At 43.7% G+C, this 27,028-nt stretch overlaps 1 protein-coding gene and 1 long non-coding RNA gene across 5 annotated transcripts in view; both read right to left on the bottom strand.

The window, feature by feature from the left end:
- The window catches only part of LOC144898236 (uncharacterized), a 98,324-nt gene extending 96,358 nt beyond the window's left edge, over positions 1-1,966 (bottom strand). Inside the window, exon 1 of the long non-coding RNA XR_013627126.1 lies at positions 1,521-1,966. This is a non-coding gene — a long non-coding RNA (uncharacterized LOC144898236). The remainder of the gene's footprint in view (positions 1-1,520) is intronic.
- Positions 1,967-6,425: 4,459 nt separating this feature from the next.
- cux2b (cut-like homeobox 2b) overlaps positions 6,426-27,028 on the bottom strand; it is a 157,345-nt gene continuing 136,742 nt past the window's right edge. For all 4 annotated transcript variants that reach the window (XM_058071244.2, XM_058071248.2, XM_058071243.2 and 1 more), the window contains 14 exons: positions 25,840-25,888; positions 23,367-23,450; positions 22,029-22,220; positions 21,877-21,935; positions 21,742-21,790; positions 21,472-21,571; positions 18,811-19,416; positions 16,883-16,984; positions 13,922-14,754; positions 12,312-12,477; positions 11,929-12,234; positions 9,951-10,139; positions 9,596-9,872; positions 6,426-7,548 (listed from right to left, as the gene is read on the bottom strand). In XM_058071244.2, coding sequence (XP_057927227.2) covers positions 6,759-7,548; positions 9,596-9,872; positions 9,951-10,139; positions 11,929-12,234; positions 12,312-12,477; positions 13,922-14,754; positions 16,883-16,984; positions 18,811-19,416; positions 21,472-21,571; positions 21,742-21,790; positions 21,877-21,935; positions 22,029-22,220; positions 23,367-23,450; positions 25,840-25,888 — 3,802 coding nt within the window. In that variant the 3' untranslated portion in view covers positions 6,426-6,758. The remainder of the gene's footprint in view (positions 7,549-9,595; positions 9,873-9,950; positions 10,140-11,928; positions 12,235-12,311; positions 12,478-13,921; positions 14,755-16,882; positions 16,985-18,810; positions 19,417-21,471; positions 21,572-21,741; positions 21,791-21,876; positions 21,936-22,028; positions 22,221-23,366; positions 23,451-25,839; positions 25,889-27,028) is intronic.

Genomic DNA, 27,028 nt, shown 5'->3' with positions numbered 1-27,028 from the left:
AGACTTCACTATAATAAAAAAAAGACTTAAGTGCTGTTGAAATGTCCCTGTGTAAGAACAACACAAAAAAACACAGTCTATCCCTTCTCATGTCTAAAAAGATTAGCTGCATGCAAAACAAAGACATTTTCATGAGGATAACGCTTTTCATAAATACAATTCTTTCCAGGCTGCACGTTTCACTGTCAGAAAAAAAAAGGCATTTCACTCAAAAGCAGGGGTGTCCAAAAATTAATTCATTATTATGGGATGTATTACATGTATAGCAGTGGTGTTCAGTTATCTGAGCATACACGACTCACAAAAAGGTACAAATATTTGGGTTTTTCTGTACCTTTTTTTGCACAAATGCTGTTCTCACATAGGTGTGCAATACATGAACGAACCACTAAATGTCCTGGTTGAATTAGTTATGGTTATGCTGTTCACTTTTTGACATCATGTGGCTAAGATCACACATATTTGACCAACAGTGTTTCGCCAATTGCACTGAATCGGTATAAATGCACAAAAATATGAAGTGAGAAATACATTTCTACCTCCATCAATAGCAAATGTAGCAACATATCAGACTGATCCAAAAAAAATGTAGGATATTATTTTGGTGTGAATCGTTCGGCTTTCGACACTTTAGTCGTGTCCCTGGATTTTCACTCAGTCTTGTTAACCTAACAAGGGGGTACGCCAGGGGTGTCAAACTGGGTGGCCATAAGTCAAAGCATAATTTAAGCCTCGCATTTAAAAACCTTAAAGCAGGGGTCTCAAACTTGCGGCCCTATTGAGACGCTATTTTGAGGCCCCCCACCTTGATACCAAAGTTTAATGTTGAAATGACAGCTTAAAGCTGTGTGCACACCAGACACAATTAACATGATTTTGCCCCCCGCGCATACTGTTACCCTACCCTGTTACCCCCCCTCTGTTTTGCTTTGGATTAGCAATGAAGCTAAAGGCTTATGATGATGCTGGGTACAAATAAATGCAGGAAATGATTTGGAATAAAAGGGAAAATACACGTCAAGATAAACATGTTGTTAAAGTTACGACGCTGCTCCCAGATGGAACTGAGTACGATGCTAACTTGCTAATTGGGTCAAATTATTAAGTTTCATTAATGTTCATGTTAAAGGTTAAATAACTGTTAATACTGTACATTTGAATCTGAAAAAAATAATTTCTCTACCAACTGTATGTGGTTTCTTATGTTTTTCTTATTTGCTGTTTTATTATTATTTTACTTATTTATTACTGATTGATTTATTGTCTTTATTCTTAATTTGTTTATTTATTCATTTTTATTATTTTGTGTGTATAAAAATAAAAATGAAGATATTTGAGAACAGTGGAATGTTTTATCAGATATTTTGGTGTGGAAAACCGGAACCAAAGTACTGAAAAAGTGTAGGGTATAGCAGTGAAAGCATTGAAGATCGTTTTTTTATTGATTTTTTTTCCAGTTTTTAATAAATGCGTTGTTTTTTTTTAAACCTGATGCAGCCCGGCTTCACCCAAAACCTAGCTCCGGTGGCCCCCCAAGGTAAATTGAGTTTGAGACCCCTGCCTTAAAGGATTTGAACAAACGTAATTGATGAAGGAAGCACACTCATATGCACATATACACAGATTTAAAGTTGCAAACATGACAGAACATGCCTCAATAAAATTGGTCATTTTTCATAGTTCAATATGTGTATGATCAGAAAACAACAGAAATTCCACCGAGGCTTCCCAACAGGATTTGGATCCTGAGTTGAATATTCCTATTTGTGAGTAACCGGACCTCGCATCCTTCAATTCTTATGTACAGTAAAGTCTCGTTATATCGATATTGTCGGGAGTCGGAAAAAATATCGATATAACTGGACTGTCGATATATCCGATCCTGCGCCGAACTGCATTAAAAGTGGGCAATAATGCACTCGACATTGTTCTATAGTATAGAACAATGTCGAGCAGCTTAAATCAATCTTTGCTTAAGGATTTCAATACCAAAAAAGAACACGGCGAACGGCTGCTTCCAGTCAACTTTATTTTTCACACTTCCACCACCAGAGCGCAGCACACACACACCGATTCCCGCACTTCCTGGTTCACAGGTCATGCTCAACCCGCCCCACATAGCTGGCCAAACACATGCCACGAACGCCAGCATGTACATATGAAAAACAGTGATTATTGCAAGCGATAAAAAGATATCTGAATACAACACAATTAAATACATGTATTTGTACGCTTGAGTCTTCGTTGGAATAGGTGTGTATGCTTTGTCAGTTGGTTCTTCTGTTGCAGGCATGTGTTTGGCCAGCTACGTGGGGCGGGTTGAGCATGACCTGTGAACCAGGAAGTGCGGGAATCGGTGTGTGTGTGCTGCGCTCTGGTGGTGGAAGTGTGAAAAATAAAGTTGACTGGAAGCAGCCGTTCGCCGTGTTCTTTTTTGGTATTGAAATCCTTAAGCAAAGATTGATTTAAGCTGCTTTTGTATCGATATAAGCAGACCAAATTGGCTGGCGGGAGATGAAAAGGGCATCGTAGTAACCGGATTATCGTAATAACCGGGTATCATACTAACGGAACTAATTATATCATAAAAGACTAGAAATTTGCCGGGAAGTGAAAATAGTATCGTAATAAGCAGTACTATCGATATAACCAATATCGATATAACGAGACTTTACTGTACATGTATTTGTACGCTTGTGTCTTCGTTGGAATAGGTGTGTATGCTATGTCAGTTGTTTCTTCTGTTGCAGGCATGTGTTTGGCCAGCTACGTGGGGCGGGTTGAGCATGACCTGTGAACCAGGAAGTGCGGGAATCGGTGTGTGTGTGCTGTGCTCTGGTGGTGGAAGTGTGACAAATAAAGTTGACTGGAAGCAGCCGTTTGCCGTGTTCTTTTTTGGTATTGAAATCCTTAAGCAAAGATTGATTTAAGCTGCTTTTGTATCGATATAAGCAGACCAAATTGGCTGGCGGGAGATGAAAAGGGCATCGTAGTAACCGGGTTATCATAATAACCAGGTATCGTACTAACGGAACTAATTATATCATAAAAGACTAGAAGTTTGCCGGGAAATGAAAATAGTATCGTAATAAGCAGTAATTCGTTATAACCGATATCGATATAACAAGACTTTACTGTATATGGCCCTCGTTTGGGCACCCCTGCTCCCAAAAAAAAACTCACATCAAACAGTATATTACATACAAACATGGTGGCATGAACTCCAGCGAGAAACATATATGCGGCTTCAACATAAAATGGCACCCATTGCCCCCCCCCCTGACCCTTTGGAGGTTCAATTTATGACACATCGGCGGAGCTTCATTTTAACTTGCAACGACTCCCCCTGAGAGTTGCAATACTTCAAGTGGTCAGTCTGCGTTTGCGTCACTCTCTTGTTTTTCCACCAAAGACGAGGACGGCGGTTTTGAGTAAAGCTTTAGAGAAAGCAAGGCTACCCTGAGAGAACATCTTAAATGTGGGCAAGCTAGACCGGACCATCCATTATAAGCGTTTCATTCTAGTCAAAAATTGAAGATATTATTTTGTGTAATGGTGTCATATATATATGTATATATATATATATATATATATCTACGTAATACAATCCAAGTGTTTACTACCAACTTCCACAATACAGTCAATGAAAGGACTTGGATACTAATAATGCTGATATCTGACATCGAGTCCTCATCGTTATCTAAGTGCTGTAAGTAAGTCATGAACTATCTAAATTGTGGTTTCCGAATATAAAATAGAAGCAAAAATACATAAAAAAAGAACATTTTTGCAAGCATGACAAATAACTGGTATACCAACACAAAAACACAAAGATAATAAGCGAGGATAATTAACTTCCAAACTGAATGTTCCCACGTGGATGAGGTCATACTGTCATAATGATCATGCTCTCTGCAGTGTCGGGTCGTACGTAAAAAACATGCACGATGCGTTCGAGGTTGAGGTGTTTTTTGTTTTTTTTTTATCAAGTATACATTATTATTATTCTAGCTACAGTACATGATCCGTTTTGGAGAAAGTGCACTCAGTCAGGTGTAAGCTTGGAGGAAGATCACCTATAAGGGAGTTACTGTGTCTCCCTTCTTTTGAAAATAATAAAAGTCGATGTTTGTTTATCAAATGCACATGGCGTGGTTCCAACGTTATTCGTTCAAAGAAGCACGAGTTGATGAAATAGAAGAAAGCGTATGGTCAAATGCATGATGGGTATTAAGATATTCTCAGGTCAACCATAGAGCAGTGATTCCCAACCGGCGTGTTAGATCATTGGGTGTGCAGCATGGGAATAATCCAATTTCACTTCATTGGTCCGCAACAGGTGGCACAGCTAGGAGACCAGGGTTCAATTCCACCCTCGGATATCTCTGTGTGGAGTTTGCATGTTCTCCCCCGTGTATGCGTGGGTTTTCTCCACATTCCAAAAACATGCTAGGTTAATTAGCGACTCCAAATTGTCCATAGGTATGAATGTGAGTGTGAATGGTTGTTTGACGAAATGTGCCCTGTGATTGGCTGGCCACCAGTCCAGGGTGTACCCCGCCTCTTGCCTGAAGACAGCTGGGATAGGCTCCAGCACCCCCCGCGACCCTCGTGAGGAAAAAGCGGTACAAAATGAATGAATGAATGAATGAATGAATGGTCCGCAACAGGCGGCACAGCTAGGAGACTGGGGTTCAATTCCAACCTCGGCTATCTCTGTGTGGAGTTTGCATGTTCTCCCCCGTGCATGCGTGGGTTTTCTCCGGGTACTCCGGTTTCCTCCCACATTCCAAAAACATGCTAGGTTAATTAGCGAATTCCAAATTGTCCATAGGTATGAATGTGAGTGTGAATGGTTGTTTGACTATATGTGCCCTGTGATTGGCTGGCGACCAGTCCAGGGTGTACCCCGCCTCTTGCCCGAAGACAGACAGCTGGGATAGGCTCCAGCACCCCTGCGACCCTCGTGAGGAAAAAGCGGTAGAATGAATGAATGAATGGTCCGCAACAGGCGGCACAGCTAGGAGACCAGGGTTCAATTCCACCCTCGGCCATCTCTGTGTGGAGTTTGCATGTTCTCCCCGTGCATGCGTGGGTTTTCTCCGGGTACTCCGGTTTCCTCCCACATTCCAAAAACATGCTAGGTTAATTAGCGACTCCAAATTGTCCATAGGTATGAATGTGAGTGTGAATGGTTGTTTGACGAAATGTGCCCTGCGATTGGCTGGCCACCAGTCCAGGGTGTACCCTGCCTTTCGCAGGGTATGAATGCATGTTCTCCCCGTGCATGCGTGGGTTTTCTCCGGGTACTCCGGTTTCCTCCCACAATCCAAAAACACGCTAGATTAATTAGCGACTCCAAATTGTCCATAGGTATTAATGTGAGTGTGAATGGTTGTTTGACGAAATGTGCCCTGTGATTGGCTGGCAGCCAGTCCAGGGTGTACCCCGCCTCTTGCCTGAAGACAGCTGGGATAGGCTCCAGCAACCCCCGCGACAAGAATGAATCAAATGTTGGGTGCAAAAGTTGTGTGGATGAGGTGGAATTTGAGTTACTGGGCATGCCCTGCGACTCGAGTATTTCTCCATAGAAATGCATGAGCTGTAAGAGGGACTTACAGGTATTTATCTTGTCAGCTTACTTGTCATTAAATCCGGTACAAATTGGATGCATGGGGAACGAAACACGCGTAAGAATTTGAACGAAACGAATCAAATACCCGATTCACTTCAGTGAGTGACTCGAGTCAGTCAACTGTAGTATTTTTTTTTGTTTGTGGTATTGTCAAATCAGTACCATGGCGGAATAAAGGTTGGGAAACACTGCCTTACAGGGACATGAGAAGTACAGTAAGATTAATCTAATAACTAATAACTCATGTAAACTGTGCTTGTGTGTGCTGTACGCGATACTGGCTACGCTACGCATATGGGTCCTCAAGTGTAACTCTCATCAACCGTTTGTAGAATCAGAGCAAACAACATCATTTAAAAGTACCCCCACCCCCTTGTTATACTTCTTCCTTTTTGTTATTTTTCATCTTTTTTTTTTTCTTCCTCTTGTTTTCACTCAAGTAATAAGCACAGGTGACTAACTACGGAGAATAAGAGGGTCAGGTGAGTACCATGCTACATGGGTTTTCAGAGAAAGGCTATTGCAGACAATTCTACAACATGTACAAACACATTTTTTTATACGTGTGAGTTACAAATATCTTCAAACATATCACCAAGGAACTAATTACATACGAGAATGTGGAATATTTAGAGTCTTAAAGGACTATCCCTCAGTCGGTAAAATGATTTCATGTTCAGTCCCATCTTTAAAGATGAAGAAAATCTGAAAAATTGCTATGCAAAAAGTAGCAAATTTGGTCAATGTCTCTTTTTCAAATAGTGCTTTTCATGGCTTTAAGACAGGAGTCTTGTTTTTTTTTTTTTTTTTTTTTTTTTTTTTAATCTCACCAAGTGGCAATCTACAGGATTTTCGGTGCGCATCTTTATGACACCGTAGCTGCAAGTCTCAAGTCTCGAGTCTCGAGGCTAGAAGTCTCCATGTCCAGTCCAAAAAAAAAAAAAAAGACAAAAATACAGCTAGTGCTGTCGTACAGTTACAAAAAAAAAAACCAAACACACACTTAGAAACTTTCTATCTCCAACTTGAAGATCTTGAAGGGAATCCAGCATCGTGTTTGCTATGTGTTCCCATTCCCGGTCCTTCAAGAGCCAGGCTCCATTCCGAGTTTTTATTTGCTACTTTAAAACTCCCATTCCAGTGTTTCTTCTCGATTGGCTGCTCTCTCTAACCTATGGATGATGTTATTGAGGTTAGCCATTTTCTCATTGCGTCTCTGACTGCTTCTGTTAAGCTTGGGGCTCTGGAAAGGAGGCGGCGGGTTGGGGTCCAGGCTGTGATTGGTGCTCGTGGAGGGCGGGGTCGGGAGCGAGGGAGATATTGGTGCAGAAGAGGACGGCACGGGAGAAACCGACATCATGAGACCGGGTGAGGACGCGGCAGAAGGGGAGTTTAGAGAGACCTCTAAGCTGCTGCGGCAGGCTTCTGACGAGGCCTTGAAGCTCACCGGGTCGATGGGAGACTTTCCGGAGTCTTCTCCCTCGTGTCTGGACTGGGATGCTCTCTGGGGGGCGTCTATGGAAGCGTAAAGCGCGGGCTGATTGCTCATTTCTTCCTCCTTCTTCATGCTCTGGCCAGCTAAGATGGTCTCACAGCAGCTGATGGCAGGTTCCTCATGCTCGCTTTTCAACTGCGGGAACTCACACTGAGCTCTCGAAGGTCTCACCGAGCACCCTGCCCCCACCGTTCCCTCGTTCTCCCCGTCTAGTACCGCCTCCTGTTTCACGAAAGGATGTGGAGCAGCGTTGGCGCTTGGAGGAAGGCTGGAACGGTTGTGTCCTGAGGGCTGCTGAGGCCTCCTGTCCTCCCCGTCCGAGTGAGGACTCTGTGTCGCTGGCGGAGAGTAGCTGTGGTGCTCGGCATCCGTGTCATCTGGCAGGCCCTCCATGAGCACCTCACGCCTCATCCTGGACCTGCACACACAAATAAACACAATTAGGCCAATAATATTAAATATTCAATTTATAAAAAAGAGGCACTGATTTGACTATAATGTAATATACTTATACTTTGCGCTGTTTCTCATGTAACCAAGGCGACCATTAAAGTTTGATGTGGCCTTTATCGTTTATACGTACAGTACGTATTTTAGGAAGTTAGGGTTGCTTTAATTTAGTAATGGTAATGGTTTTATTTCATTTGAACATGCATCAGATTACAATTGAATGCATCCCATAATCAGTTCCCAGTTCCACATGTCCAAAAGGAGTAGGAAGAAGCAAAGCTTATTAAATCCTACCCCTCCATCTGGTGCTTTTACAATCAGTAACTGTTACATTTGTTCACTTCCTGCCTTTCTAATATAATTTAAGTTTTTTGTTATTTAATTTTTTAAATTTATAAAAAAAAACAAATTAAAAAAAATTTAAATTTGTTTAAAAAATGTAATTAAAAATACAATACATGCATATAATTTTTAGAATTAATAATCAATGAATCAATAATAATTCAATTTTTTTATTTAATTTACAAAAAATATTTAAAAAATATTATTATTTTTCATTTAATTAAAAAAAATGCATTACATGCATCCCATAATCAGTTCCCAGTTCCACATGTCCAAAAGGAGTAGGAAGAAGCAAAGCTTATTAAATCCTACCCCTCCATCTGAGACTTTTACAATCAGTAACTGTTACATTTGTTCACTTCCTGCCTTTCTAATATAATTTAACTTTTTTGTTATTTAATTTTTTTTAATTTAATAAAAAAAATAATTAAAAAAAATTACATTTAAATTAGTTTTTAAAATGTAATTAAAAATACATTGCATGCATTTAATTTTTTATAAATAATAATCAATTAATCAATAATAATTTAATTTTTAAATTTAATTTACAAAAAATTATTTAAAAAATATTTTTTAAATTTAATTTAAAAAATGCATTACATGCATTTCATAATCAGTTCCCAGTTCCACATGTCCAAAAGGAGTAGGAAGAAGCAAAGCTTATTAAATCCTACCCCTCCATCTGGTACTTTTACAATCAGTAACTGTTACATTTGTTCACTTCCTGCCTTTCTAATATAATTTTAGTTTTTTATTATTTATTTATTTTTTAATTAATTAAAAAAATAATTATAAAAAAAATGTAATTAAAAAATGCATTACATGCATTATTTTTGTTATAATTAATAATCAATTAATCAATAATCACTTAATAATTTAATTTTTTAAATTAAATTTACAAACAATTAATTAAATTAATTTAATTAATTAATTAAATTACATTTTTTTATTTAATTAAAAAAATGCAATGAATTAATCATGATTAACCACTATTTGCAACCACATCTGAAATATTTATATTAAAACAAGATTATATGTGTTTGTATGAATTATAACTTTTAATTAATTAATTAATCATGATTAATCACCATTAGTAAGTGTCAATATAGTGATATATATAGCACATCATGACTGGTTCAAGACTCTTCATCCTTGTATTTAGCAAACATCAACTGCTTGTATTGTTTCTTGAATTGGCTCATCGTTGTGCATTGTTTGATTTCCTTACTCAATCCATTCCATAGTTTGATTCTACATACTGAAATGCTATGGCTAGCGTAACGTAGTCCTAGCATAGAAGTGTTTCAAATGTACTTCTTAGCTGTTTGAACTATGAACTATATCAGCAAGTTGAAGTATTTGTGATTTTAGAAATAAGGAGTTAGTATGTTCTCTGTAGGCGGCATTATGAATTATCCTTACTGGCCTTTTTTGCAGTACATTTAAGCGAGTGAAGATTGCTTTTATAATTATTATCCCATATTTCCACACAATAATTAAGATATGGTAGAACCAGAGAGCAATAAAGAGTGTGGAGTGATTTCTGATTGAGAACAAATTTTGCTTTGTTCAATATTGAAATATTTCTGTCCACCTTATGATGTATATTTGGAATATGAGGTTTCCAGCTCATATTTTCATCTATTATGATCCCCAGAAATGTGTGGACTGGCCTGTAGTTGTGGAACCAGTTGATAACAGTGTTGGTTTTGAGATGGAGCTGCGACGCTAACATCTCGATGGTGTTCTGCGAGGGGTACGGTTCCAGGAGGTAAGCCTTCCGAAGGGTTTCTTTCTCCACCGCTCCCAGCACCACCCGCGGCTTCTTCACCTGGCCGTAAGAGCACAGGTCGAGCGAGGACAAGGCTGGGCTGACGCATTCGGAGCGAGTACTGGGCGAGTCGCTGTCTGAGCCCGTGCTCAATAGCCCGTAACGCCTTTTCAGGTACGCTGCAGAGAAGAAGGTCAGTTAAAATCCAGCAGTCATACCAGAATGCATTGCAATACACAGTAAAGTAACACGTCCACCTTTCTTCTCCATCTTCTTCATTGCTCTCAGCTTGTCGACATTGTGAGGATCGTTGAGCCACAACTGCATGCGGACAAATGGCTCCCTGCCTTTTAGGCTGAGTTTGTGCCAAGGTTTGGGCCGGGACAGCAGGTCAGAGACAGATCCTTGAGTCAGACCCAGAATGGTCTCCCCAAAAAGACGCTGACCTGTTGGGGGAACATGCACACATGTAGAACACAACAGTGCTCTAGAACAGGGGTCTCAAACTCAATTTACTTGGGGGCCACTGGAGCTAGGGTCTGGGCAAGGCTGGGCCGCATCAGGTTATCAAAAAAAAACTGTATTTATTAAAAACAGAAAAATATACAAACTTTTTCAGTGCTTTGGTTCCGATTTTCTACAATAAAAGTTCTGATAAAACATTCCACTGTCCTCAGATATTCATTCATTCATTTTCTACCGCTTTTCCTCACGAGGGTCGCAGGGGTGCTGGAGCCTATCCCAGCTGTCTTAGGGCGAGAGGCGGGGTACACCCTGGACTGGTGGCCAGCCAATCACAGGGCACATATAGACAAACAACCATTCACACTCACATTCATACCTATGGACAATTTGGAGTCGCTAATTAACCTAGCATGTTTTTGGAATGTGGGAGGAAACCGGAGTACCCGGAGAAAACCCACGCATGCATGGGGAGAACATGCAAACTCCACCCTAATCCCTAACCCCTAACCCTACCCCAACCCTAATCCTAATCCTAACCCCGAACCCCAACCCTAACCCCTAACCCTACCCCAACCCTAATCCTAACCCTACCCTAACCCAAACCTAATCCTAACCCCGAACCCTACCCCAACCCTAATCCTAACCCTAACCCTACCCCAACCCTAATCCTAACCCCTAACCCTACCCCAACCCTAACCCTAACCCCCGAACCCCTAATCCTAACCCTACCCCTACCCCAACCCTACCCCTAACCCCAGCCCTAATCCTAACCCTAATCCTATTCCTAACCCCGAACCCCTAACCCTAACCCTACCCCAACCCCAACCCCAACCCTAATCCTAACCCTAATCCTAACCCTACCCTACCCCAACCCTAATCCTAACCCCTAACGCTACCCCAACCCTAACCCCCAAACCCCTAATCCTAACCCTAACCCTACCCCAACCCTACCCCTAACTCCTAACCCCTAACCCAACCCTAACCCCAACTCTAATCCTAACCCTAACCCTAATCCTAACCCTACCCTAACCCAAACCTAATCCTAACCCCGAACCCCTAACCCTTCCCCGACCCTAATCCTAACCCCTAACTCTACCCCAACCCTAATCCTAACCCCTACCCCAACCCTAACCCCTAACCCTACCCCAACCCTAACCCCCAAACCCCTAATCCTAACCCTAACCCTAATCCTAACCCCTAACCCTACCCCAACCCTAACCCCCAAACCCCTAATCCTAACCCTAACCCTAATCCTAACCCCTAACCCTACCCCAACCCTAACCCCCAAACCCCTAATCCTAACCCTAACCCTAATCCTAACCCCTAACCCTACCCCAACCCTAACCCCCAAACCCCTAATCCTAACCCTAACCCTAATCCTAACCCCTAACCCTACCCCAACCCTAACCCCCAAACCCCTAATCCTAACCCTAACCCTACCCCAACCCTACCCCTAACCCAACCCTAATCCTAACCCTAACCCTAACCCTAACCCTAACCCCTAACCACACAGAGATGGCCGAGGGTAGAATTGAACCCTTGTCTCCTAGCTGTGAGGTCTGCGCGCTAACCACTCGACCGCCGTGCCGCCCTGTTCTCAAATATCTGAATTTTTATTTTTCTGCACAAAATAAGATGAAAAATAAATAAACAAATCAAGAATAAAGAAAATCAATCAATCAGTAATCAATAAATATAATAATAATAATAATAATAATAATGTGATGGAAGAAGATGAGCTTCCGATGGAAATATAATATTGTCGCGTACCTAGATTGTTGTCTGTTAAGACCTCTTTGACTTTCTTTGTGATTGCATAGGTGTCCAACTCAGAAGACATGGCCACCAGTTCCTGGATGCCAAGTGGGTGACTGGGGTGATGCTGGCCCATAAGACTGGGGGTGGACTTGCCTCCTTCCGTTTGGGAAGGCAGCCCCAGAACCAGGCTCTCGGGCTGCTGGTTCTCCTTACTGCTTTCCAGGGAGAGGCTTATCGGCTCCACCAGCGGACTGGCGTGACCCTCAGCGGGGCTCACGGGTGGGGAGGGCAAAGACTGGGTCATGACCGGACTTTTATCTGAGGGTAAGACAAATAAAATTATGAAAAAAAAGAAGTTGATTTAATGCAAAAGCCAGCTTGTGACGCAGACTCACTATTAGTGTGGCCCTGGTTGGGGGTCTGGTTGAGGGTCTGTCCGAGCTGATCAAGTAACCAGAGCTGCATGCGAATGAAAGGTTCCCTTCCTTTCTGGGTCAGTTTGCTCCAGGGTTTGGGCCGTGACAGCATATCACTCACACTCCCCTGAGAAAGCCCAAGCACCTGCAATAAACATGGAAGGAATGAGTGGAACCATTGAAGCAAATGCTCTTTCAAGGAATGATACACTTCAGGCGAACGGCCACTAGAGGGAAGCATAACACCATAAAGTCGAGTCCATTTAGTCAAGGCTGTTTTGACTTGGCAGGACACATTAGAACAGGGGTCTCAAACTCAATTTACTTGGGGGCCACTGGAGCTAGGGTCTGGGTGAGACTGGGCCACATTAGGTTTTCCCAAAAAAAAAAAACAACAAAAAAAAGAATGCATTTATTAAAAACAGAAAAATATACAAACTTTTTCAGTGCTTTGGTTCCGATTTTCTACAATAAAAGCTCTGATAAAACATTCCACTGTTCTTAAATATCTTACTTTTTATTTTTCTGCACAAAATAAGATGAAAAATAAATAAACAAATCAAGAATAAAGAAAATCAATCAGTAATAAATAAATATAATAATAATAATAATAATAATAATAAAACAGCAAATAATAAAAACTTAGGAAACCACATATAGTTGGTGGGTAGACAAATTATTTTTTTCAGATTAAAATAAACAAAGCATTATTAGAGCCCTGTAGACATGACAAAACACGACTATAGTCACATTTATACTCTTTTTATTTACAACATATTGCGCAACTGCAGGGTCTTGAGACACATGCTAACTCGCAAACTAGAGACCTAGCGACCTAAACGGTAGCCTTCAAGTTATTTCCTTTCAACTTAAATAGCCAAAAACGTACCACTTCCACACGGATAGGGAGGATAACTATTAACAGTTATTTAACCTTTAACATGAACATTAATCAAACGTAATAATTTTTTTCTGGGTACATGATACCATACAGCATCCATATCAAACTTGCGCGGGCCGCACTAACATTAAACTTTCATATCAAGGCGGGGGCCTCAAACTAGTGTCCTGCGGGCCACATTTGGCCCGCGGGCCGTGTGTTTGAGACCCCTGCATTAGAATGAACATTTTAACACCAACTTCGCGGGGGGTGCTGGAGCCTATCCCAGCTGTCTTCGGGCGAGAGGCGGGGTACACCCTGGACTGGTCGGCAGCCAATCACAGGGCACATATAGACAAACAACCATTCACACTCACATTCATACCTATAGACAATTTGGAGTCGCTAATTAACCTAGCATGTTTTTGGAATGTGGGAGGAAACCGGAGTACCCGGAGAAAACCTACAGACTCCACATGCAAACTCCACACAGAGGGTGGAATTGAACCCTGGTCTCCTAGCTGTGAGGTCTGCGCGCTAATCACTCACTCGACCGCCATGCAGCCCATTACTAATTTTTAATTTACCAAACATTAATAGGGTGGGGCTGCACGACGGTGAAGTGGTTACCACGCAGGCCTCACAGCTACGAGACCTGACTTCAATTCCAATCATGGAATTCAAAAGCAAGTACGTCAGGAAAACTGACCTTTTCACCAAAGATCCTCTGGCAGATTCCGTTCTTCGCCAGCTTCTCTTTCACTTGCCTGGTTAGCTCAATGGTATCGACCTCTCGGTACATGTACAATTCGTACTGCTCTGGAGTCAGCGGCGGGACGGTGGGCTTCAACGCTCGGGGAACATATGCTGGATAGTAAGAAAGCCGCCCGGGACTCGGGCCTGGGGACTCGCCGCTGACTGATGTGTCCGATTCCACCTTCACCTCCATGGGTCGACTCATCCCCAACTCCTCTTCAGGGGCGGAAGCCTCCTCGCTAAGACACTCACCGTTCTCCAGGCGGGGCCAGGGTCGAGTCAGAACAGAAGGACCAGAAGACGAAGACGACACGGACGGAGAAATGGAATTAAAAGGTCGAGAGCTACCCACACCGGGGAGCCCCATCGACCCCCGTTCCTGAGCCCAGTGCTGGTCGAAGTAGGTGCCGACCTCTCCGATCTCGGACTTGACTTTGCGAATGATGTTCTGAACAAACGCGGCTGGAGAGAGAACGCTGAGGGGCGTCTGGGGACTGCTGATGGAATTGGACATGCAAACAGTAACGCAGCCCCCTTCTTCTTGTTTGATGGAGATAGGCAAAGGCAGGCCCCTGGAGCACTCAGGAGGACCCAAACGTTCCACTTGGGCTGCGGTGCCAACTGTTGAGGTTCTTCCACAGCCATCCATGTCCACCAGGGTCTGCTGCTGGGACTCCATCTCCCTCCTGGCCTGTTCTAGGATGTTTTTAATGGTTTCGTCAGAGCTGTTGCTGGTTCCGTTGCTGCTTCTGCTCAAGGTGGTGTTCACCGATGTCCTGGAATCCCCTGAAGATGACAGGTAGGCAATCAAACAGTGCATCATATTATTACTATTTTAAGTGACAAAAATCCACAACTCAACTCAAAAACATTAAAGTGTCCCAAGAACCAGATTTGGCCGTCGAAGACCAGGTCACCCAGGCACCCGTCCTTGACCGCCACCCAACACACAATGCACCGGACCCTTATGCTTGCCCTCGTAGGTGGTGGGTCTACAAGGGGGAGATCCCATGTGGCTTCTTCAGGCCCAGGGCCCCACGGGTGAAGGCCCGACCACCAGGCGCTCGCCTGCGAGCCTCTCCCCCGGGACTGGCTCCAGGGTGAGGCCCCGGTATCCCACATCCGGGCGAGGTACGGTTCCTCCTCTTGGTTTTGTTCATAAGGGTCTTCTGAATCACTCTTAGTCCCGGACGCCTCCCTGGTGGGGTGTTCCGGGCATGCCAAGCTGGGAAAAGGCCCCGGGGCAGACCAAGGACACGCTGGAGGGATTATGTCTCACAGCTGGCCTGGGAACGCCTTGGTGTCTTCCTGGTGGAGCTGGACGAGGTGTCCAGGGACCGGGAAGTCTGGGATTCCCTACTGAAACTGCTGCCCCCACGACCCGGACCCGGATAAGCGGAAGAAAATGGATGGATGGACATTAAAGTTTTCGAAATAAATTCTTCCAGACATTTTTTGACTTTAATCCAAATGTCTGTTTGGTAGCCTATTGTTTTGTAACAAAATAGTTGATTTAACATGCAAACTCCACACAGAGTGGAATTGAACTCGGGTCTCCTAGCTGTGAGGCCTGCGAGCTAACCACTCGACTCGACACTCTTTGGGGGACATATTGGGCTCTAATTTTGTAGCGGAGCGTGGTGCAGCGGCAGTGGTAATTTGGTAGACTGTACTGCGCCGAGATGGGCGTGGTGGCGCACCAGGGGAGGCGCCCACATTTTCAGCATGGCTTGGCGCAGTGACCATTTTGTGACAAAACAGTGCGACAAAGGTGATTGGTTATTGGTGATTGATTGGTTAAGATTACACTCGACTGTGTTAAACACTCTCACACCTTCTCTCCTCCCTCTTTGCCACTTGCGCCTGTGGGAGGGATGGAGGCGTGGGTGCGCGGCGCTACACCAAACTGCACCGCTCACGAAAGTGTGCTGGCCACACCCTGTTGGCGTGACGTAGGGCAGGTGTGCTGCGCCTGGTGTACGAAATTAGAGCCCCTTGTTTCATTCCGGGGCGGTGGTTAGCGCACAGACCTCGCAGCTAGGAGACAAGGGTTCAATTCCACCCTCGGCTATCTCTGTGTGGAGTTTGCATGTTCCCCCCGTGCATACGTGGGTTTTCTCCGGGTACTCCGGTTTCCTCCCACATTCCAAAAACATGCTAGGTTAATTAGCGACTCCAAATTGTCTATAGGTATGAATGTGAGTGTGAATGGTTGTTTGTCTATATGTGCCCTGTGATTGGCTGGCCACCAGTCCAGGGTGTACACCGCCTCTCGCCCGAAGACAGCTGGGATAGGCTCCAGCACCGACACGAACTTCGTGAGGATAAGCGGCAGAAAATAAATGAATGAATGAATGTTTCATTCCAGGGCGGTGGTTAGCGCACAGACCTCACAGCTAGGAGACCAGGGTTCAATTCCACCCTCGGCTATCTCTGTGTGGAGTTTGCATGTTCCCCCCCGTGCATACGTGGGTTTTCTCCGGGTACTCCGGTTTCCTCCCACATTCCAAAAAAAAACATGCTAGGTTAATTAGCGACTCCAAATTGTCCATAGGTATGAATGTGAGTGTGAATGGTTGTTTGTCTATATGTGCCCTGTGATTGGCTGGCAACCAGTCCAGGGTGTACACAACCTCTCGCCCGAAGACAGCTGGGTTAGGAAGAGTGTCATTCAGCAGCTGTGGGCAAACACCACAACAAGAACCTTAGTGTGACCGCCCTTCGGGGACACAGGCACCACAGACATAAATAAGGAGACTCCAAATTTAGAACTGAAGAAGCTTTTTGGATGAAAGGAGAAACATCAACCAATAAGAAAAGTCCAGCTGTCTCGATTCAACCTTTGCTCATTACGACGACGAAGCTGGCGGAGAATCCACCCAAATATAAGGGACAAAAAAACGTATCCACAAACCTCCCCTCTGTGACTGGATCTCCTTCTTGGCCTGCTCCAGGATATTCCTGATGGCATCGTCTGACCCAGTTTCTGGAGTTCGGATGCGTGGAGTGATGCTCCCTGCCACAGAGGGTAGAGAAAGAGAGGGAGCAAAAGGGGGGGAGGGGGGGGGGGGTGAGTGGGCTGGTTGATCAGAGAGCAGTTTCAAGGCTTTACTTTTGACTGGTAGATCAATGGCTGCCTTTGAGTGTGTGTTGTCTGAGGTTGCTGTATACGGGAAGCTCAACTTTCAAAAGCTGTGAATCTAGGGAGAAAACAAAGTTGAAAAGTAAGACTACAAACATGGCACAGGCAGGAAGCCGAGAATAAAGTCAAGGATGAGTTCCAGGTTAGTTTTAAAAAAAAATTTTTTGTCCAGGAATTAAGCCACTGTGAGACAGTGGCTTAGGAAGCTCCTATGTACGTTCCGCTGTGCAGTTCAAATGTGTCTCGGATTTTACTTTATTGCAATGAAACACATTTACTACTTATTGTGTTGTTGTCAACCTAAAGATGTGTGTGTGTGCGTTTGGGCATGTATGTGTTAGGGGTGTGTATTGGCAAGAATCTGGCGATACCATACGTATCACGATACTAGGCTCACGATACGATATATCACGATACTCTTGTAGTTAAAGATTATTTCCTGGAAAAAAACGGAATTACACCAGCAATATGCACTTACTAAACTCATTTTTATTCCATTAGAACTGTAAATTATTATTATTATTTATTCAAAATTATTTTAATTATTTGTACAAATGACTGTTTACGCTGTACATTGTTCATATTTGATGTAATCTATTTATTCTCCACATTATTATTTATTATGATTATTATTATACGGGAGCCCGGCAATGACATTTTGTTGGCAATTTCAAAGTCTAAGTCTAAGTCTAAGTCTAAGTCCAATTTTTTTCATTTTCTACCACTTTTCCTCACAGAGGGGGGTGCTGGAGCCTATCCCAGCTGTCTTCGGGGCAAGAGGCGGGGTACACCCTGGACTGGTGGCCAGCCAATCACAGGGCACATATAGACAAACAACCATTCACACTCACATTCATACCTATGGACAATTTGGAGTCGCTAATTAACCTAGCATGTTTTTATGTGACGTCTGTGCGCTAAACACTCGACCGCCGTGCAGCCCATTACCATTTTTCAATTTAGCAAACATTAATAGTTTGGCGCTAAGAGACCCAAGTTCAATTCCACCCTCAGTCATCGGTTTTCGCTGGGTATTCCGGTTTCCTCCCACATTCCAAAAACATGCTAGGTTAATTATTCATTCATTCATTTTCTACCGCTTTTTCCTCACGAGGGTCACGGGGGGTGCTGGAGCCTATCCTAGCTGTCTTGGGGCGAGAGGCGGGGTACACCCTGGACTGGTGGCCAGCCAATCACAGGGCACATATAGACAAACAACCATTCACACTCACATTCGTACCTATGGACAATTTGGAGTGGCCAATTAAGACTTGAACCCAGGGAATCGAACCCAGGTCTCATGATTGTGTGACTTATTTGGAGACAATTTGGAGTGGCCAATTAGCCTAGCATGTTTTTGGAATGTGGGAGGAAACCGGAGAAAACCCATGCATACAAACTCCACGCAGAGATGGTCGAGGGTGGAATCGAACCCTGGTCTTCCCCAGGTCATCCCAGGTCTCATGATTGTGTGGCCTATTTGGAGACAATTTGGAGTGGCCAATTAGCCTAGCATGTTTTTGGAATGTGGGAGGAAACCGGAGAAAACCCACGCATACAAACTCCAAGCAGAGATGGCCGATGGTGGAATCGAACCCTGGCCCCCACGCTAACCACTCGACCACCGTGCCGCCTCCTAATTGTACGATATTTTCGTACACCCCTAGTATGTGTGCGTCTTTTTCTTCTCTTTCACTCACCTCTTTGGCGAACCTGGATGGTCCTCAGCGCCAGGATGTTCTGCTCATCAGAAAGGAACTGCTTCATCTTAAGGAACGGTTCTTTGCCCTTGACGGTCAGCTTCCTCCAAGGTTTGGGTCTGGCCAGGATCTCGCTGACTGAGCCTTGGGAGAGGCCGAGCACGTAGTGGCCAAACACACGCTGGCCGATGTTATGCTTCAGGAGCTGCTCCTTCACCTGGAAAGCAATCTCTGCAGTGTCTATTTGGTCATCATCCCCTGCAGTTGATCCGCCGCTTTCAGACTGGTCACTGGGCAAACCCGGGTCGCTACTCCCTGACCCTTGAGTGGATGACATTAGGGCGACCTTGGCTGCGTACAGCGCAGTGGGAAAAGCCATATGGCTCTCCTTTTTAAAATGTGGGGAGAGAAGATGCTTGTGGAGGAGGTGGTCCCCAGAGCATGGGGACACAGAGAAGGGACGGGGCAGATCGTGGCTGGAGGAGAAGCCATCCAGGACTGGAGGACCAGGACTGGGCGAGGCTCGGCCGTCCACCTGAGATGATGATGAGTTGGATCCGGGTGGCCTGCCTGTCTCTCTGCCTCCATCTTCAGAGTGGTCATCATCTAAAAAAAAAAAAAAAGTTTACGGTTTCATTTATTTTGAACATATACAAGTTGGAATGTATCACAGTTCCAAAAAGCATTTGTTCACTTCCTGTATTCACTTCTATATTCTGTATTCTTTGTTGGCAATTTTAAAATTCATTCATTCATTCATTTTCTACCGCTTTTCCTCACGAGGGTCGCGGGGGTGCTGGAGCCTATCCCAGCTGTCTTCGGGCGAGAGGCGGGGAACACCCTGCACTGGTCACCAGCCAATCACAGGGCACATATAGACAAACAACCATTCACACTCACATTCATACCTATGGACAATTTGGAGTCGCTAATTAACCTAGCATGTTTTTGGAATGTGGGAGGAAACCGGAGTACCCGGAGAAAACCCACGCATGCACAGGGAGAACATGCAAACTCCACACAGAGATGGCCGAGGGTGGAATTGAACCCTAGCTGTGAGGTTTGCACGCTAACCACTCGACCGCCGTGCATCCCACAGTGCTGGTTGTAAGTTGTTATTTATTAGAGTTGTTTGTTGTTTGACATTCACACTCACATTCATACCTACGGAGTCACCTATTAGCATGTTTTTTAGCATGTTATTAGCATGTTTTTTAGCATGTTTTTGGAACGTGGGAGGAAACCGGAGTACCCGGAAAAAACCCACACATGCAAGTTGTTATTTATTAGAGTTGTTTGTTGTTTGACATTCACACTCACATTCATACCTATGGAGTCGCCTATTAGCATGTTTTTTAGCATGTTATTAGCATGTTTTTTAGCATGTTTTTGGAATGTGGGAGGAAACCGGAGTACCCGGAGAAAACCCATACATGCATGGGGAGAATATGCAAACTCCACACAGAGATGGCCGAGGGTGGAATTGAACCCTGTGAGGTCTGCGCGCTAACCACTCGACCGCCGTGCATCCCACAGTGCTGGTTGTAAGTTGTTATTTATGAGGGTTGGTTGTTGTTTGACATTCACACTCACATTCATACCTAAGGAGTCGCCTATTAGCATGTTTTTTAGCATGTTTTTAGCATGTTTTTAGCATGTTTTTTAGCATGTTATTAGCATGTTTTTGGAATGTGGGAGGAAACCGGAGTACCTGGAGAAAACCCACGCATGCACAGGGAGAACATGCAAACTCCACACAGAGATGGCCGAGGGTGGAATTGAACCCTAGCTGTGAGGTCTGCGCGCTAACCACTCGACCGCTGTGCATCCCACAGTGCTGGTTGTAAGTTGTTATTTATTAGAGTTGTTTGACATTCACACTCACATTCATACCTATGGAGTCGCCTATTAGCATGTTTTTTTAGCATGTTTTTTAGCATGTTTTTTAGCATGTTTTTTAGCATGTTTTTAGCATGTTATTAGCATGTTTTTGGAATGTGGGAGGAAACCGGAGTACCCGGAAAAAACCCACATATGCAAGTTGTTATTTATTAGAGTTGTTTGTTGTTTGACATTCACACTCACATTCATACCTATGGAGTCGTTTATTAGCATGTTTTTTAGCATGTTATTAGCATGTTATTAGCATGTTTTTTTAGCATGTTTTTGGAAAGTGGGAGGAAACCGGAGTACCCGGAGAAAACCCACACATGCAAGTTGTTATTTATTAGAGTTGTTTGTTGTTTGACATTCACACTCACATTCATACTTATGGAGTTGCCTATTAGCATGTTTTTTAGCATGTTATTAGCATGTTTTTTAGCATGTTTTTGGAAAGTGGGAGGAAACCGGAGTACCCGGAGAAAACCCACGCATGCACGGGGGGAGAACATGCAAACTCCACACAGAGATGGCCGAGGGTGGAATTGAACCCTTGGTTTCCTCGCTGTGAGGTCTGCTAACCACTCGACCACCGTGCCGCCCGCAATTTTAAAATACATAGTAAAATGTGTTTGTGGCATATGAAATAGGAAGAATACAAGTAGAAACGTTAAAGATTTTAAGCTCACCGGACTCAAATCAAATCATGTTTGTAGTTTGCTGTCATCATGTGAAACACATAAACATAACAATACACATAACAATTATGCAATATTGTACCAGTGCTGTGCAAAATGCGGGCCTTCTCCATCAGGTATTTGTGAGATGGAAGAAATTCCTCTTTATCCAGTAAAAGCGCTTCTGTGGCCTTGGCGGAGTCCTACACATGGAAACACGCAGGGTTAAACACTGTCAGGTTTAGATGAAGTCAACTGCAGTAGAATAGACTGGGACTAAGGACTGGGACTAAGGACTAGGACTAAGGACTAGGACTAGGACTAAGGACTAAGGACTAGGACTAAGGACTAGGAAAGAAATAAAGAAGAGTACCTGGGATGAGTTGCCATTTGCAGATGCCAGTTTCATCACTTTTAGGATACTACGGGTAGAGTACAGACATACACAAATTATTGATCTTCATTCAAATCAATAATAAATCACATTTGCGCCACAACTAATAGCAACCTGAGTTCAGTTTTAATCTCTTCATAATCCATTTGGGATCTCAGTTTAGCTTCTAATCTCTGAAATAGGAGAAAAAAAAAACATGAAACGTAAATATGATGTAAATATCCGAAGGACTGTTTTGTGGGGGATCACACATCAGAACCGCGTACCTCGATAGCTTCCGTCTTGTAGGCCAGCTGTCGCTCCAGCTCTATGATCTGATTGGCCGAGGTTTCTTGAACCTCGTGGAGGGTGAACTGCAGTCGCTGAATATTTTCAAGGAGACGAATGATTTCACGATCTTTGGCAAGAAGAGTGGCCTCCAGTTCGGAAGATGCCACCTCAACCTTCTCACTGGTTTCCTAAGGGAGAACAGAACAGAAATGCTTATGCATCACACCCTTTGAGAGAACATTTAATTATAGCGGAAAGCATTTGTGTCAACATAAGCGGTTGTCGGCATAACCAAAACTACTACTTTTGTTACGATATAAGTAGAATGGGTGATAGTGAAGAATTTTTCTATATATGGCAGTTTGTTGACCTCGTTTTACTTCATTTGTGAGAAATGTACCCTATCCGATCCTATCCATCCTGGTCACTCCCAATGAGAACCTCAGCATCCTCATCTCTGCTACCTCCAGTTCTGCTTCCTGTCTTTTCCTCATACTACAGTCTGGCCTCTCTGACTTTATCGCCAAGGCCTCTAACATGTAATTTTCCTGATCCTATCCATCCTGGTCACTCCCAATGAGAACCTCAGCACCCTCACCTCTGCTACCTCCTGTTCTGCTTCCTGTCTTTTCCTCATACTACAGTCTGGCCTCTCTGACTTTATCGCCAAGGCCTCTAACATGTGATTTTCCTGATCCTATCCATCCTGGTCACTCCCAATGAGAACCTCGGCATCCTCATCTCTGCTACCTCCAGTTCTGCTTCCTGTCTTTTCCTCATACTACAGTCTGGCCTCTCTGACTTTATCGCCAAGGCCTCGAACATGAAATTTTCCTGATCCTATCCATCCTGGTCACTCCCAATGAGAACCTCGGCACCCTTATCTCTGCTACCTCTAGTTCTGCTTCCTGTCTTTTCCTCATACTACAGTCTGGCCTCTCTGACTTTATCGCCAAGGCCTCGAACATGAAATTTTCCTGATCCTATCCATCCTGGTCACTCCCAATGAGAACCTCGGCATCCTCATCTCTGCTACCTCCAGTTCTGCTTCCTGTCTATTCCTCATACTACAGTCTACAGTCTGGCCTCTCTGACTTTATCGCCAAGGCCTCTAACATGTAATTTTCCTGATCCTATCCATCCTGGTCACTCCCAATGAGAACCTCGGCATCCTCATCTCTGCTACCTCCAGTTGTGCTTCCTATGGAGTCGCATGTTTTTTAGCATGTTATTAGCATGTTTTTTAGCATGTTTCTGGAATGTGGGAGGAAATCATGTGAAACACATAACATAACAATACACATAACAATTATGAAATATTGTACCACCTTTACCTTGCTGGAGCCCTCTTCCGGGCGAGGGCCGCTGGCTAACTGCTCCTTTAGCCTCTCCACTTCCTGCTGGGCCAGTTCTGCTCGCTGTGAAACACATGTGGCATCAAAATGTTCCATGAATTGGATTCACGGCAATCTCATAAAAAGCGGAATTAATCAAGGGAGTTTTGGTGTGAGCCATTCTGCTGAGTCGGCCCACATTGTTCACCTGCGTTGTCACACCCTGCTAATTAATGATTCATTTTCAGAGCCTTTATCGAGGAGCTTCTTGCCGGAGAACAACTCTGCTACCTCCAGTTCTGCTTTCTGTCTTTTCCTCACACTACAGTCTACAGTCTGGCCTCTCTGACTGTATCACCAAGGCCTCTAACATGTCATTTTCCTGATCCTATCCATCCTGGTCACTCCCATTGAGAACCTCAGCATCCTCATCTCTGCTACCTCCAGTTCTGCTTCCTGTCTTTTCCTCATACTACAGTCTGGCCTCTCTGACTTTATCGCCAAGGCCTCTAACGTGTAATTTTCCTGATCCTATCCATCCTGGTCACTCCCAATGAGAACCTCAGCATCCTCATCTCTGCTACCTCCAGTTCTGCTTCCTGTCTTTTCCTCATACTACAGTCTACAGTCCGGCCTCTCTGACTTTATCGCAAATGCCTCTAACGTGTAATTTTCCTGATCCTAACCATCCTGGTCACTCCCAATGAGAACCTCAGCATCCTCATCTCTGCTACCTCCAGTTCTGCTTCCTGTCTTTTCCTCATACTACAGTCTGGCCTCTCTGACTTTATCGCCAAGGCCTCTAACATGTAATTTTCCTGATCCTATCCATCCTGGTCACTCCCATTGAGAACCTCAGCATCCTCATCTCTGCTACCTCCAGTTCTGCTTCCTGTCTTTTCCTCATACTACAGTCTGGCCTCTCTGACTTTATCGCCAAGGCCTCTAACATGTAATTTTCCTGATCCTATCCATCCTGGTCACTCCCAATGAGAACCTCAGCATCCTCATCTCTGCACCCTCCAGTTCTGCTTCCTGTCTTTTCCTCATACTACAGTCTGGCCTCTCTGACTTTATCGCCAAGGCCTCTAACATGTAATTTTCCTGATCCTATCCATCCTGGTCACTCCCAATGAGAACCTCAGCATCCTCATCTCTGCACCCTCCAGTTCTGCTTCCTGTCTTTTCCTCATACTACAGTCTGGCCTCTCTGACTTTATCGCCAAGGCCTCTAACATGTAATTTTCCTGATCCTATCCATCCTGGTCACTCCCATTGAGAACCTCAGCATCCTCATCTCTTCTACCTCCAGTTTTGCTTCCTGTCTTTTCCTCATACTACAGTCTGGCCTCTCTGACTTTATCACCAAGGCCTCTAACATGTAATTTTCCTGATCCTATCCATCCTGGTCACTCCCAATGAGAACCTCAGCATCCTCATCTCTGCACCCTCCAGTTCTGCTTCCTGTCTTTTCCTCATACTACAGTCTGGCCTCTCTGACTTTATCGCCAAGGCCTCTAACATGTAATTTTCCTGATCCTATCCATCCTGGTTACTCCCATTGAGAACCTCAGCATCCTCATCTTTTCTACCTCCAGTTCTGCTTCCTGTCTTTTCCTCATACTACAGTCTGGCCTCTCTGACTTTATCGCCAAGGCCTCTAACATGTAATTTTCCTGATCCTATCCATCCTGGTCACTCCCAATGAGAACCTCAGCATCCTCATCTCTGCACCCTCCAGTTCTGCTTCCTGTATTTTCCTCATACTACAGTCTGGCCTCTCTGACTTTATCGCCAAGGCCTCTAACATGTAATTTTCCTGATCCTATCCATCCTGGTCACTCCCAATGAGAACCTCAGCATCCTCATCTCTGCACCCTCCAGTTCTGCTTCCTGTCTTTTCCTCATACTACAGTCTGGCCTCTCTGACTTTATCGCCAAGGCCTCTAACATGTAATTTTCCTGATCCTATCCATCCTGGTCACTCCCAATGAGAACCTCAGCATCCTCATCTCTGCACCCTCCAGTTCTGCTTCCTGTCTTTTCCTCATACTACAGTCTGGCCTCTCTGACTTTATCGCCAAGGCCTCTAACATGTAATTTTCCTGATCCTATCCAGAACAACACTGTGAGTTAAAATTGCACGCAAAGCGAGGAGCAGCCAGGAGAAGAAAATAGAGGAAATCACCAGGAAATGAAGGCAATAAATGCAGTAACTAAGAAGCCTGGTGTTCAGCGCACTTGCATCAATCAAGCTCTGCAGTTTTTGCTGCCGAGGGCTGCAATGCTACCACGGAGAGAACCCACCAACCCGGGCTCGAGATTACACTCAGTAGTCACACACTCCGGGGAAGAGAGAAGAGCATGGAGGACAGGAAAGAATGTGTCTTAATTAAAGCCAAGGCAAGGCTTACAGGAGTGATTATTCTAATGGAGGTACATCTCAATCAGAGAACAGGAAGAATGGACTCACCTGGTTTGCCTTCTCAAGTTTGGACATGATGGAGCTCATTTCGTCCGCCCTGGGACACACACACACAAACACACAAATTCGGTTAGCTATCAAAATAGCAAATCATACCCAACCTTTGATGATATCAATTAGGAGTGTGTATTAGCAAGAATCTGGCGATACGATACGTATCACGATACTAGGCTCACGATACGATATATCACGATACTGTTAACAAGGCCATATTTTTTTCGTTTTTCATGTAGTTAAAGATTATTTCCTGGAAAAACTGAATTACACCAGCAATATGCACTTACTACAAACACATTTTTATTCCATTAGAACAGTATGTTATGACGTACAAACTTACTTTGCTTCACAAACTTTCCTCTGTAAAAACTTTTGGAAAAATAAAGCTTTAACATCCAGCTTTAAATTTACAAAAAACAAAAAATAAATAAAAAAATAATAATTTACAAAAAAAAACCCCAAAACATAAAAAACAAATAAATTAAATGATTCTCAAGATCCTGCTGAAATGTTCATATTCTATTAGCTGTGAAAAAAGGCAGAGTCTAAGTCTAAGTCTAAGTCTAAGTCTAAGTCTAAGTCATAGACATAGTCTAAGTCTAATTTTAAAGGTTTTTACAGAGGAAAGTTTGTGATACAGCATAACATAGACATAGACTTAGACTTAGACTTAGACTTAGACTTAGACATAGACATAGACATAGGCATAGACATAGGCATAGACATAGGCATAGGCAAAGGCATAGGCATAGACATAGACATAGACATAGACATAGACATAGACATAGACATAGACATAGACATAGACATAGTCTAAGTCTAAGCTTTATTTTTCCAAAGGTTTTTATAGAGGAAAGTTTGTGATACAGCATGACATAGACATAGACATAGACATAGACATAGACATAGACATAGACATAGACATAGACATAGACATAGACATAGACATAGACATAGACATAGACATAGACATAGACATAGACATAGACATAGACATAGACATAGACATAGTCTACATCTAAGCTTTATTTTTCCAAAGGTTTTTACAGAGGAAAGTTTGTGATACAGCAAAACATAGTCTAAGTCTAAGTCTAAGTCTAAGTCTAAGTCTAAGTCTAAGTCTAATTCTATGTCTATGTCTATGTCTATGTCTATGTCTATGTCTATGTCTAAGTCTAAT

This window comes from Doryrhamphus excisus, linkage group LG3 (genome assembly GCF_037039965.1).
Source record: "Doryrhamphus excisus strain RoL-2023G ecotype Guam linkage group LG3, RoL_Dexc_Guam_v1.1, whole genome shotgun sequence".
NCBI lineage: Eukaryota > Metazoa > Chordata > Actinopteri > Syngnathiformes > Syngnathidae > Doryrhamphus > Doryrhamphus excisus.
Note: the sequence above shows the minus strand (reverse complement) of the source record. Positions and strands in the feature narration are given on the sequence as shown.